At 39.8% G+C, this 14913-nt stretch overlaps 1 protein-coding gene across 1 annotated transcript in view; it reads left to right on the top strand.

The window, feature by feature from the left end:
• The window catches only part of ADGRA1 (adhesion G protein-coupled receptor A1), a 553479-nt gene that overhangs the window by 190393 nt on the left and 348173 nt on the right, over positions 1–14913 (top strand). The window contains exon 3 of the mRNA XM_090057369.1: positions 9533–9604. Within this exon, the coding sequence (XP_089913495.1) occupies positions 9533–9604 (72 nt within the window). The remainder of the gene's footprint in view (positions 1–9532; positions 9605–14913) is intronic.

The raw sequence follows: 14913 nt of genomic DNA, 5'->3' as shown, positions 1-14913 counted from the left end.
CTGTGTGCTGAATGGAAACTTCCCGGCCTGGTTCGCTAGTGCACAGCTTTCCCAGTCCTGTCCAAAGCCGTGTGCTAGTGGGCTGGACTGGGCCAGGCTGGTTTGAGACACTGCAAGAGGCATGTGCATGCTCATCTGGACACGCCCTAGGTGTCTAATGGGTAATTGGAGCGGCCTCTTGAGGGAAGAACAGTAAAATACCTATATAATAGATAAATACCTTATATAATATACAGCCAGTCAGAGTGAAGATATGCAGTGAACACATGCCAAACATGAGCCAGACATAGTACAGCCAGATGCTCCTAACCTTTTTTAGCCACATTTGTCATCTTACCTTAGTTCTTTGTATTTGTAGCCAAAACTGCTGTCCCTGACAATCTGTAATGATTACATGATTTACATTAGGTATGGTGTCTCATCTCACTGGGGGTCCTGACTTGCTTTTAATTCTATAGTCCTGCCCAGTGAATACTAATCATAACCACTTTGTAAAACTCATTTTTGTTGGGACCTGGTCCTGGATTCATGTTTGGACAAGGCTCCCATTTAATATAGCTGGGCTTTCTTTCAAGTGCAGAACTTGACCCCATGTACTTTTGTTACATAGTATTAGGAAAAATTGAAAAAGCAGTGTCAGTCATAATTCACTGGCATTTGGCATGTGCTCTGCAACTGACTGCTCTTTTTGGAGCCTTTTTGGAAAGTTTGTAGCAGCATAATGACAGCTTTCTAAACACAGATGTCCTGTTTGTAAAACCTATAATTTTTATGAGAGATGTATCAATGTCAAGAACTTGAATGAAGAACTGGAATTAGTTGAACATTCTTGTGATAAATATGCATGCAAAGTATTGACAGTACATATATTTTAAGGAAAGTTCTGTGGTATCTGGAGGCATAGGCACTAATAGAAAGATGTCCAAGTCATCAGAATCTAACTTGTAAAGGGAACTAAATTCTTTCAGTAAGGAGGTTTAGGATGAAATTTAACCATTTTAGCATAATATATTTTATTTTATAAATGCATACAGTGAACCTGAATTCTTGTACGTCTTCAGGGCATTTTTGTATGTTTAGTTAGACAAGAAAGCTGGATGGCTGAGGTGTCAGAAGCCACTTTATACCCATTAAAAATTCTGCAAATAAAGACTTATCAGTAGCCTTTGGTAGCCTCTTTCTCCTATTTCAGATCTACCACCATTGAGGCACTGGCAAGTGGGTATTTTGGACGCAGACTTTCTTCTGCTCTAAGTCAGCTATCAATTTTAACTGAATACCATTTATTCAGTTAATTAAATAGGTGCCAGCACAAAGATCATAGACTCAAGGTGAAAAGCAGCCTGTATTAATCAATCAGAGGGCTGCCCGATTTTTTTGTAAATCTGAAAGACCGTTAATCTACATTGATATGCCTGATACAGTGAAACTGTAAATATGTGCCTGTGGATGGAGTATTTATATTTTGTATGTGTTACATTATAAATTAGAGTTTATATGGAAGGGAAGCTATCTTCTGGCAATTTGAATTCATTTGGAGGGGAGCAGGAGGTTCTTAAGGCAGTTCCTTTTCAATAACTGTAATTATTGCAATTTTTCTCATCTGTGTTTAGTCAAGAGTATGGTATCATGCCATAGGTACCTCCAACAATAGTAATAAAACTCTGCAACATACCTTTCCAATAAATGTTCCAGTTGTATTTTTGCAGCTGTGCAACCATGATATAAACATTGTAATTGTAACAACTAGCACTGACTTCATGTAGCGTCATACGTCTGTAATTGTAACAGTAGTTTGGTTTTGATTTATTTTCAGGTCATGCCACCAGATGCAGACGCCAACACCACAAATGACACATCATTGAGACCTAGAGCAGATACTTAAAAGTTAGAATTGTTTGTCAAAAATGATGAAAAACCATAAGTGTTAGTTAAAAAATATATATTTTTTGGTCATTTTAACTGGGTCATGGTGTGGTCACTCAATATTACTTTTTCTTCCTTTTGCCATTTATGGTTAATGTCAACGTTTCTTGATGGTGTCTGTGTCTGTGCACACATGCGTGTTTATGGCCTATCTGGGGCTACTACTTGGCACTTCTGTGATCGAGCTGTTTTGCCAAACCTCAGCAGTAGCTTTTGGGAAAACATGTAAACAGGCAACCAAATGTACCATGGCTTCTTTAACTCAGTGAAAATTGATATGAACTTCTACAATTCTTCAATATTACACTGTTTTATTTAAATTAGAAAATGGCTAGTCCAAAATTAATAGATTAACAAAGATCATTCTGTTTAAACAAAAATAAATGATTAAATGTTAAAGGCAATGACATAATGAAAAATAAACATTCCTACTATAAAAATAGGAAATGTAGATGAGTATTTGTGAAACTTTTTATTTTGTATTGCCACAATATTGTGGTGTACAATGGGGAGTAGATAGGAAAACCTTATTTTTTAAGTTAACAGTGCAGTGTATCATGATGGGATAATGCTAACAAGAACATGCTTACTAATAAGGTGCCAGGAGTGTGGGCAGTATAATACTATATAATTTTCTGGGAACTGCCTTACTAAAATAACCTACTAAATTTATGTGCAGTTTCCAGAGTAAGGAGACCAGATGTCCCTTTTTGCCTGGGCCAGTCTAATTGATGGACAGTTTTCCCTGAAATGGTCTGGCATTTGATAATATTAGGCTATGCATTCATCTTCCTGTAGATGATCATTGTGAGTGGGGCTAATTTTCTTACAGTTTTTCTAAGTTATGGGAATACAGAAGAGGGTTTCTGTAAGTCAACAGACAGCAACCTGCAGTATTCCAAGGCCTCCTGTCCACTTGCCTTTTTTTTTTTTTGGATATGCATTAAAAATCACCTGTCAACAATGTTGTTGTCCATTTTGGTTCTTTTTGGTTCTATTCCTAGCTGTTGATACTCATGCTGAAAATCACGAAGGACTTTTTTCAGGTGGGTTGCTAAATAATATGCCATTCATAGCTTTACAGATCTTCAATCTGAATTGCATATTGGACTGAAATAATGGTGACTCTACTGTGTGGAGCATGGGTATGATGGGCTTTTGTAAGTTTATCTTATCCAAAAGTGGATGTCTGCTGTAAATGAGGTTTCTAAGTGGTCTTCAACTTTAATCCTGGATAGAATGCTGTGATTTTATAGATACCATATATCGCCAACCCAAGAAAGAAGTTACTACAGAGCCAAGTAAAGCTAGGAAAAGGGCGCTGAAAAAGACTTACCATTAAAGGAGTGGTGGTCAAGTTGAAAGGAATGAAGATTTCCCTTACAGATGTGTTCATAAATGAAAAGCAGAGGACCTTTGCCAACCTAACCACTTGCATAATCAATACTCTCATAAGTCAAAAGCATCTACCTCCTATTCTTTTTTTTTCATTAGTGTTAACTAGGGGTGTACCGATAGAGTTTTTGGGGGCCGATACTGATAGCTGATATTTATGGAGGCATATCAGCCAATACTGATCCAACAACCAATACAGCTGCCTCCAGGTGGTTAGTCCAGTGTGGTGGAAGGGGACGGGGAAGGGACGGGATGTGGGGGCGAAGATCAATGCCCCCCATGGTGAGGGAGGGGAAGCTGCTGCTTATCCCGTGCCATGCAGATCTGGGGGCACACGCTCCCTCTGTCCCCGCCCTCCCCCTCCCGGGGTGCAAGTAGGAGCCTCCTCACCCCATGAACTGTGCCTCCCCACCCCATGAACTGTGCCTCCACCCCCCCAAGTGGGCAGTCTGCTCCTGCTCCACTCCTCCCTCACTGTGGCAGCATTGATCTGGTCCACATGATTCTCCCCTCCCCTTTCGACTTACCAACTGGAGGCAGCCCTCCATGCTGCCAGCTTTGCTCCATACTGCACTGCATCTACACATGGCATGGGAATTTATTGGAGAAATTATTGGCCCCATCAGGCTGATATCTGATATAAACAGTTTTCTTCATATTGGTACCGCTCCAATATTGGACCAATGTATTGGTATGCCTCCAGTGTTAACTAGAGAAAGGTACACTATATTTTTATTATGGACAGAACTACAGTAGACCACAAGATTTATTTTGAATCTGTGAATATTAAGGGAACTACTCATATTGGTTAACCTTAAACAAAAGTGTAAATGTATCTTATAAAACGGTCAAGACTTCAAGACCTTGTAGTTGTCTAGTCAGGTTCTGTATGTGTCTCTGCATAGCTGTAAGATGCATCTCGAAGAAGAAATATTTTAACTTCTTGATCAACTGAGATGGAAAAATGTAGTTCTGACTGCTGTTGCTTTCAGGACTTCTAGGAATGTTTCAATGTTACTTCTAAGCAGCAAAACCACCGTGACAAAAAACAAAAGGTGAGGTGCAACATTGCACAGTTCCTCAAGGTTTGACCCTTTATTAATAAACAATATTGGTTTTTTTCCTAAATGAGCCTAAGTTTGTGTAGTGTTCATCCATGTCCCTATCTATACCAGCCATGGAGAAAGCTAGGAAGCATGCAGTGTTAGATTTAATAATGAAAAATAACAGTAGAATATCAACAACATGATAATGATGTTATAGCCCATAATTCCTTATGGAGATCTGCTGTGGTTTAACATACAGCCTAAGGAAAAGGATTGTATTGCATTTGCTTAGAATGAGCATGAGTCTGCCACCAGTCTGTACATGTGTATTTCTCCTATTGCTCCTTCTGTCCTGCTTCTTTTGCTGCATGCCCTTAGCTAGCTATTATGACTTTGGCCCCATTTTAGGACCTCTTCTTGAGGTCTCTTCTGGTCCTACTTTCCTATGTTCCAATATTTAATTTAAATAGGATTACTAGGTTAACCCAGTTTTATTTCTGGTTTTAAAAACTAGCTCCCTTTTCAACTTTCATACATGATTTGTTTTAATGATGTCACAGCATAAAAAGGTATGATATTATCTTTATTAAGAAAGCACTATGCAGATGAGAGAGGAGCTAAAAAACAAATATTGATCTAAGAACACTACATCGTTGACTTTATCACTACACAGTTGACTTTACAACAGAGTTCATGCACCATAAAAGCAAGGGGTAAAAATAGAATACAAGTGATTTAGTTCAAAACATTGCAAAATACTAAGCTTACAGTGCAATTTAACTACAAATCTATTATGTAAAGCAACTGTTCTGGTTAATCCTATGAAATTAATGATAAGCAATACAAGTTACTTCATTCAGAAGAAAACTAAGAATACATTTTCCCATTGATTTATAAGTAGATCTAGTCCTTGCCATGTCATTGCTATGTTTATATATATATAAAGTGTTGATTTATAAAATGTATTGATGACAATGAACTGTAATTTCCTATAAACAATGTATTTGGTATATGGTGTAGTTTCTGTTTGTGTACTATGTGTAGACAGAGTTGTTGTACAACCTTTGAGCTAATAAGCTTTTTTTCTTAGCTGAATTATTGATCACATCAAGCATATCCCGATCAAATTTACAAGAGAAAATAACTTTCTAAATATACCTTGCAAACCAATAAGAGAGATGATTAGGAGGGATGCTTTAAAACCACATTACTGAGTTATTAAGAAAAACTCAAATATTCACAGATACAGACATTATTGGGACTTCTTTTTATGTAAGAAATCATAATGTCATATTTCCATGTTTAGGAGGTTAAGTGAAATGAACTGATTACCAGGGATACTGGTTTTCTGTGTTTAAAAATCACAAATTCTCTGATTAACCCCCGCCCCCCTGCAAATCCATGTTTTTCTGTGATTAAAATGAAATGCCACTACATATATATATATATATATATATATATATCAGTTGGATGCAGTGATCCATTTACAATTGTAAAGCAATATGGAAGCCTACCAGTGCCTCAATTACTATAATAAAATACATTCGAAATACCTATAAATTTTGGCATTTGATTTTGGGTTTTTTTATAATATAAAATCAGATTCCACCTGCTCCCTTCACTCACCACGAAGTAGATCCCACTGAGGCTCCCCCCCTCCCCCACTTTGTGGCACTGAGCAGCCCTGATATTCTGGTTCCCCTGACTCCTCAATCATAGCCCCCGACCCCCCAGCTGCCAGGGCTATGGGGCCAGGGACCCGAGTCTGCAGCTCCCTGCAGCAGAACCTGAGCCCCGGCTCCCCCCGCTATGGGTGGCACAGCCTGAGTGGAGCCTGTGAGTGTGGGGGAGGGGGCAGGGGGCATGCTGCCCACTGCAGGCTTGGACTCAACTGCTTGCTGCCTTCCCTCTGGGGCCTCTGGGGCCCAGTGGGTGGGATCTAACACAGCAGGACAGAGTGGGGCTGGGTGGAGAAGCTTGGTGCCATCATTGCGAGCCCTGCACCACGAAAGTGAGTCACTGCCTACCTGCCTGGTAGCAATGAGGGGCACAACTCTGTGCTGCCACTCCCACTGCCACTGGGCAGGCCAGGGGTGCCTCACCATGGCAGTGCAGGGCTTGCAGTGGCATCACTGAGTTTCCTCACTCTGCTTTGCCCTGTTGTGCTGGGTCTCACCTGCTGGACCATGGAAGCCCTGGGGGAAAGGCAGCAAGGGGGAGAGCCTGAGCCCCCAATGGGTGGTCCACCCCCACCCCGCACACAAATCTGAGAGGCATGTGTCCTGGTAGTTCGCACAGCAGTGAGTAGACAGCCTTCCCATCTCTTTTCCAGACAAGCCACCCATGGCCCCATTCTGTTCCCTGCTTGGACCCTGAAGCTCCACATGATCCCAGGCCCCAAGACCCACATACTGCCCAGGCTGGGCAGCAGCCCCAGCCTTGCTCAACTCCCTGCCTCTCTCACTATGGGGGCCTTAGTCCCTCTATCCACACTTACCTGGAGGGAGCTGCAGTAGCTGCTCTCCAGGCTGCATGGTGGCCATGTGCATGTATACTTGTGCACATGCACATGGCACCCCTGCCTGACTGCCCTCCTCCTGCTCCCCCCAGCACCTTGCAGGCTGGAACTCTGCCAGGTTACAAGGGAAAACCCACTAGTTCCTAAAGGACCAGTTCCTTTAAAGGAGAAAATCTGGGGTGTTCTCCTTAAAATGAGAAAATCTGGGTTTTACTGTGTATTTTCATGGAGAATCAAAAACTTGGATCTCTGTTGATTGCTGTGTCAGTGAGATCAATAGGAAAATTCCTGCTGATGTCAACAAAATCTGTCTTTCACCAAACATGTTGTCTATTTTCAGTAAAATAGAAAGCCATGGCAGGAATGACTAATAGTTATTTTGACATATTGTCACTTTGGTGTTATCAGTACTGGTACTGGTATGCTGCTATTGCCAGCCTGAGAAAAACATCACTATTATTATTAATTTCCATTCATCTGTTATCATTTTCAGATAGTTAAATGATGAACATCAGTGATTCTCTTCCACCTATTAAGTGTGTAAGTAGTCTTAGGTGCCTGAGACCCCTCACATACATTACATTCAGGATAGGATTAACAGGGTAATCATGCCTTAAATAGTAAACCAGCTACATGTTCAAGTCAATTTAAAGTGTTATAATACAATAAGTCACAAAGTTATTCCACATATAATGAAATTGAATATGGCTGGTTGGGGCTGGTCTATGACACTCGCTGTGTGTCAGGATCCAGTATGGAGCAGCCCCAGGGTCCAGGAAATAGTTGTTCCTTATCCAATTGGGCTGCAGGTAGGAGTAGTCCCTGGATCTTCACCTGACCCCCGGAGACAGATGGAGGTGTGGTGAGCCCAACTTTGTGGAGTGGTATAGAATGGTTTGGATAGGGATGATTGTATCTCAGGCAGGGAATTAGATTGGATGACCTCTTACAGCCCTACATCTCTATAATGATCTGTGATGATGATGGGTGCCTCCCTGATGTCAGGTTCCCTAAACCCCAGACCTTTTCAAGACTGCATGTGCAGCTTGGCTGCACACATGGTTTTCTGATATCCTCAGCCCCTGGGGATCCTGGGGTCAAGGAACCACTCTCCTATTCTAAGGTCTGCATTCATCAGGGAAAACTGTGTGCACTGTGCAGCCAAGCTTCATATGCAGTTCTTAAAGGTTCCACTGCAACAGGACCCTGGGATCAGGGAGGTGTTCCCTGATGCTGTGTATCAGGACTGGTAAAAACTTCACTTTACACATCCCAGAACATGGGGAACCTGGGATCAGGTTGTGGCAAGCCCAATTCTGGGGTCCTGTGCACCAGGACCAGTAAAGCCATGTGTACCACCCAGCTGGGGTTTTGATGCGCAGCTGATTGTCGGCTGGGGCCAGGGTCCGGTGGGGGCAAGTTCCATACCCCAGTTAGTTTCAAGGCCCCAGCTGACAATCAGCTGATTGGAAGCACCTGGCTTTTGACTTGCTGGTGCAGGGGAAATCTGGGATCATCATTCCAGGCTCTCTCTGCACTGGCACATAAGGTGCCATTCGGATTCAATTCCCTATCCCCAAATTGTGCATCCCTCCATGTACATGGGGCATGGCAGGAGGTGGAATTGTTGGGATTGTGGATTAGATCCCATCATGCCTTAAATTTAATATCTGTCAGCAGTTTAAGTGGTATTTTCTTCCACACTAATCAAGTCCAGAAAGTCCACTAATGCCTCTACTTTTGTAACAAACCGTCATCTTATTATGATAAACTGTCACAAAAACACAGTGAGGAGGTGGAGGAAGATTCCAACACCCTTTTCATTAATTGTCTCTTAGGGACCTGTGCAGGATGGGGTAAAATCACATTTCATTTCCTAAGTCCACTTGTTTAATAGGTGGAACAGAATCTGGCCTCAGAAGTCTACAAGATGTTACAGTGGATATCCCTGATGCCTGCCCATCTAATTACACCCCAAGCAATTTCTTTAGAATTCAAGTCAGTCGGGATTAAATCAAGAGCACTGGCACTGCTTCAAGCTGTGTTCCAGAAGCAGATGAAATGGCTGATGCCAGGAAAATATTAATCTGTACAACAACTAATCCCCTGGATAACTACCAAGGGCAAAATGAAACACCTATCTGTCAGATATGAGAAACTGTATGTTTGCCAATGCAGTATGCTGACTTGTCTATACAGTGTACCACATATCAGTTGCTCTACTTACATTACGTAGAAAGGAAGAAAATGTTGCATATAAAATATACATTATATTATAATAGAGAAGAAAGCCAGTGGGTTATTGTGATGTTGACTTTATTCATTTGCTGAAATTGTTAACTGATAATTTTTTTTTCCTGAGACTGGTAAGGCTGGCAAACTTGTTTGGGAAATTTAAAAAGAACACTAACACAAACAGAAAGGTTTCTTAGCACTGTATCTTATATAACTGAAATTATTTAAAACTGTAAGTATAGCAATACATTTTTGTTTTGAATGTTAAGATGCACTCACTCTTATTTTGAGGTTAAATATGAATTAGCATATAAAAAAAATTGCTGATATGTTCATATATGAGAACAGTATTATTGGTCAAGTAATAACTAATTGCTCCACTTACCATATATGTTTATATATATATTTCTAGAGATTTGAAGAATAACTTGATTAGCACAATTGAGCCTGGGGCCTTCTATGGACTTTCAGAACTGAAGCGCCTGTAAGTATTAATTCCATTTGAATTACCCTGAAAATTGTGTGCATATTGATATTCTGTCCTGAGGGAACTCATATATGCCATCAAGTAATAATAACATAAGGACTTGGGGCAAAGACAAAATTCCAAACTGCACTTGGATCCTTTTTATTTTTATTCATTCAATGTGTGTCTTGCTCCAGTTGTCCTCTCTCCAGTTTGGGACATCGTTTAGAGTATTTCAAATGATCTTTTGCCTTTTAGAAAGGAACAACCTGATAAATGTTCAAATGAACGAGCAGGTAGCGGTTGAGTTTAAAACCATGCTTAGCTAGTGAATTGCTCTTATATTAAATAAAAATTCTTCTGAAATTTAAATCTTATGCACTTTAAATGAACAACAGTAGCTTCTTGTCATACCTGTTATTCTGGATCCACTTTTATTTATTATAGGTACTGTAAGAGAGGTTCATAAACACAGTTTTTAGAAAGAAAGGTTTTACATTCTGGAGAATTTATTTTCACCAGTTCTAGACACTAAGTCTGCTTTTATCTTTCTTATTTATTATCTAATCTCGTTGGCCACATTATATTTAATATCTTTTGTGAGTGCTGATACTTTAAAAGGTCATGTGATAATTGTATATTTTGGAGCCCAGGTATGAAAACACAACTCCCTTCTAATTTAATGCAAAATAAGGGGGAGGAGGGGGCGGGTCATATTTCAAAATATCAAACTGTATGCTTTGACATCTATATCTATTCTTGCTTTGAAGTTTGACTTTGTAAAAGCATACTCAATGAAGAACCTCTGGCATAAAAAGGCCAAACAATTGCAGTGGCCTTCCATTTCTGCTCATTTGCATGTCTTGTATATGGACAGTATTTCTAACCCTCAACACATGGTGAATGATGTTAAATGATGAATCACATAAATTCATGTAAAAATTATAGATAACAATTTTATGAAACCATGAATGATGGTGGTATACAATCATATGTATTTGTGGTATAAACTCTACATTTTCCATTGTATACCCAAATTGCTATTATTATTTTCATTGTTGTTGTTATACAGTACAGTGTAAATTAATAGTACTGTAATGCTGAAAATAAAGATTACTCTGGTGTGACCATATACTGCATTAACACAACCCTGACCTCTTGTGGGAAGAATGGGTAACCTGTAAAAGAGAGGTAATTAGCCATATTAGTCAGAAGTCAGGAAGAAGTCAGGGAAGATTTGTACCTTATGAACTAACCAAATCAGAGATGCAAAGCATAAACTTTTGTAAGCAGGAGGGTTGTTTCATCAGATGCTGTGAAGGGACTGCAGGAAGTAAAGCTTCTAAATAGAAAGCAAAGAGTTGGTCAGGAAGAGAAAAAAGAAGGGAGCATGTCTGAGAGAGGAAAGATGGATAGGAGAGAGAAAAACCAGTTAACCCCCTAGTTGACATTTGGGTTATATAAAATAAGGTAATGGGATAAGAATCCACAATCTTGGCTTAGACCATACTTAATACAATCCGGTCCATGGATAATTTCTTGTTCCACAATTTCCCATTCAAGGTCATTTAAAAACTTCTGTTGTCTAAGAACAGCCACCCTGAGGTCATCTGTTGAAAGTCCAGGGAGGTTAGAGTGTTCTGCCACAGTCTTTTATGCCTTTCAGGAATTGATGTCTGATCTGTGTTCATTCATCCTTACGTGTAGGGATCACTCTGTCCAGTGCAGACAACAGAAGGGCACTATTAGTAGATAATGGTGTGTATGATGTCGGTAGAGGTCCAGGTAAATGAATCTTGGATGTTAAAATCCATGTTATTTGGTGATACAATATGACTTAATGAATGGGCACATCTGGCATCTAAGTCTGGGGTAAGGCCTGATGCCTTGATGAGAATAGGAGTTAGGCACTCTGTTGGGGGAAAGATCCCACTTCCATTTGGCGCGGTGTGGGAGGGGGTGTGCTGCCTGTAAGTTAGGACAGGTTTTTCTTCTGTGGCTACCTCAAGATAGTCATCATTTCTCAGGATCCAATGAAGTGATGTGATGAAATAAGCCTGCTGCTCATAAAAATGCATCTCTGATTAAGTCTGCAGGGTACAAATCTGTCCCGCCTTCTGTCTAACCTGTAAAAGCCTTGATATAATTTTGGATGAGTTACAGCTATGGAAACTCAAGATGAGGTCACCAGCAAGAAAGAGGTCAAAAATAGGCAAAACCTATTAGGAGATGGGACAGAAAGCAGAAAGATTGTAGCAGAAGCTTTAGGGACTTAAAGCCTGGTATTTACTATATGAGACTTTCAAGAACTATATTTTATCATTTTCTTCTGATACACCAACATAACTGGGTGCAATCTAAAAAAAGTCTTTGATTTTTCCACAATTAAAAAAAAAAGAAGCTAAGAGCTAGCGTTTGCCAAGGTGTACCTTGAGTCTTGTGACCAGTGCCTGCAGTCTAACAAACTTGAGAAGCACTGCATTAAAAGAACGTTTTAGGTAGTAGATGACTACACAAGATCACTACATTTCTTCACTGAGACCAAGCTCTTGTTGTAGTGTGAACACTAATTACTTGAAATCTTGCTTACATTCATGTCCTATTCTTTCATATATGTCCCTTGAGCAATACATTGATGGCTAAAGATAATGAAACACAGGCAGCTGAAGTAGACATAGTTGTGGTGAGTCAGTTGGCAAACTGCAGGCTGTCAACTCCATATAAAATGAACAATTTTTCTTCTGTATAATTCTTTCTTAGAACTGATTTTGTTATGATAATTTGGTATTCACGATGGCAAAATGAGTTATTTCATAGGTTAACAGAAGAGAACATAACAAAAAGTTTGGGAAGCACTAGAAATGTGGGATTCATTTCTTCAACAGAGGAATATTACTGTTCTGTAAGACCAGTTTCATCAATCAACATTTCTGATGTAAATATTTTACAAAGAATAATGAACAACAGATTTGCATGACATGAGGCAAACTAGGCCTAAGCTAAACTATGGATCAGTTGAGAGTTCTGTGCAGCAAGCTGGTGCAAGCTGTTATTTCTGTTTGCTAATGCTTCATTAGGAAACATAGTTTACAATGAAGAGATTTTCATTATTGCCAACCTGCACTATGTATTGTGAAAAATAGCACTCATAGTGATGATAATGGTCGAGTTGGGCATATGTGTCTAGTTACTACGTTAGAAATATCCTGTTGCTGCGTGTCACTTGTGAACCACATGAATAAGGTAGGAAGATGTTTTTTTCCAACTCAAATCTAGTTTTGATACCCCAAATTTGCTATGTGGTGTGGTTCATTTCCTCTACTCGCTCTACATTCAGCCAAGCATTTATTTATTTGAGAAAAAATATTACACAAGAATTTTATGATTTGTCAGTTATATTTTTTCCCTTAAAGCAAAACAGAAGTATGTTACAGACTTCATGTCAGCACCACTAGACCATTCTATAATACAAAAAAGTATTAAAAAAATTCTGATGTTATACTTTCTTGTCCTTTGATTGTTATGGGGCAGTGCTCCTTTCAATAAAAAGAAATACAAAAGTATAATTATGGAGAAGCAGCCAACCTTTTTCTGGAATTATCCACCTAATGTCACTGAAAAGTATTTAAAATTACTTATATTTTAGTATTATATTAAATCTTTACCAGCACAAGAATTTTTCCACTGCCTGGTAGAAGAGCGAACTCTAGATTTAAATCACCTCTGGAGCACAGCAAAGTTTTAAAAACTCCATGTTCTTCCCTTGGTTAGGTCTCCAAGTGGTAAAAGATTTAGCTATAAAATGGTAAATACATTTTGCAGATTATTACTCTTTCATTCTTACCTGGTTCACATGTATGTTGTCAAATGTACAAATAATAGGAGGAAATAAGGATGAAGACAAAAGTGACAAAATACTTATAGTAATAGGACTGTGGGAAAATCATCCCTGACTTAATTATCTCAGCTCAGTGTCTGTCTAACCTGCTCTTCTGTTGCTTTCAAATGGTCTCTTTCCAATCTGTCCACATTGTTCTTGAAGTGTGGGGGCCAAAATTGGACACTGTACTTACCAGTGCTGAACAGAGCAGAACTTGCCTTGGTCTGCAAGGCACAATCCTGTTAATACAACCCAGAACACTGTTAGCTTTTTTACTTTTTTCTGTAATGAGCACACTGCTGGCTCATATTCAGCTTATGGTCTGCTGTAACCTCCAAGTCCTTTTCTGCAGTACTACAGCCTAGTCCATCATTCCTCAGTTTGTATTTGCACATGGAATTATTTCATCCTAAGTACAGAACTTTGTACTTGTCCTTCAATTTCATCTGATGGATTTTTGGACCATTTTATGAATCTATCCAGATTATTTTGGATTCTGACTCTACTTTCCAGATTGTCTGTAGTTCCACCCAACTTGGTATCATCTGTAAATTTGCTAAGCATGAAGCCCTGAAGAACCCCACTCAATATCTTATTCAAACTAGACATTGGGCGATTAATGTCTACTCATTCAGCATGGTGATCCAACCAGTTATGTATCTGCATTGCAGTACTTTCGTCTACTCTTTATTTTCTTAGCTTATTAATGAGGATATCTTGGGAGACAGTATCAAAAGACTTCCAAAATCAAGATATATTACATCGGCTGCCCTTGTCCATCCACAGAGCCCATCATTGTATCAAAAAGGAAATCAGATTGGTCACTCATGACTTGCTTTTTGGTTCAAGCATGTTATGCTGGCTGTTCCTGATTATCTTGTTCTCCTCTAAGTGTTTCACAGTGGATGCCTTAAGTGTTGCCCTGTGGGGTCAGGCCAACTCTCAGGATCCCAATATTGTGCTGGTAGACAGGAGGGTGTGACACAATTGCACATATACAAACACATAAATCAGGTGCCTGCACACACACACTACCAACTCAGGCATATACACATCCAAACCAGCCTAGGCACATGCATACGTATCACCACTTCAAGCACATACACCCCAAAAGTTAGACACAGATCACTAATTCATTTATCATGCACATAATGACATATATATACACACACACACTCACCAGTTCACACACATACAACCCACCTACACATACACACAGGTAAGTTCCCAACTTGGATGGTACAGTGTGTATGTGTATGCTTGGGGTACCTGGGGGAAGGTTAAGGTGAGAGAGAGAGTACTGAAGTGCAGGGAGTGAAATTTGCCAGAATTCAGATTAGAACTGGTAGACTACAGAGAAGCTGTTTGAGGAACTGAGGCTTGGGTTTATTTAAGGTAGACTGGGGCTGGAAACTGAGGCAGACAGCTGAGATATTGGGTGGGGGGC

This window comes from Crocodylus siamensis, chromosome 7 (genome assembly GCF_052110815.1).
Source record: "Crocodylus siamensis isolate JL-2025a chromosome 7, ASM5211081v1, whole genome shotgun sequence".
NCBI lineage: Eukaryota > Metazoa > Chordata > Crocodylia > Crocodylidae > Crocodylus > Crocodylus siamensis.
This window is presented reverse-complemented; position numbering and strand designations above follow the sequence as displayed.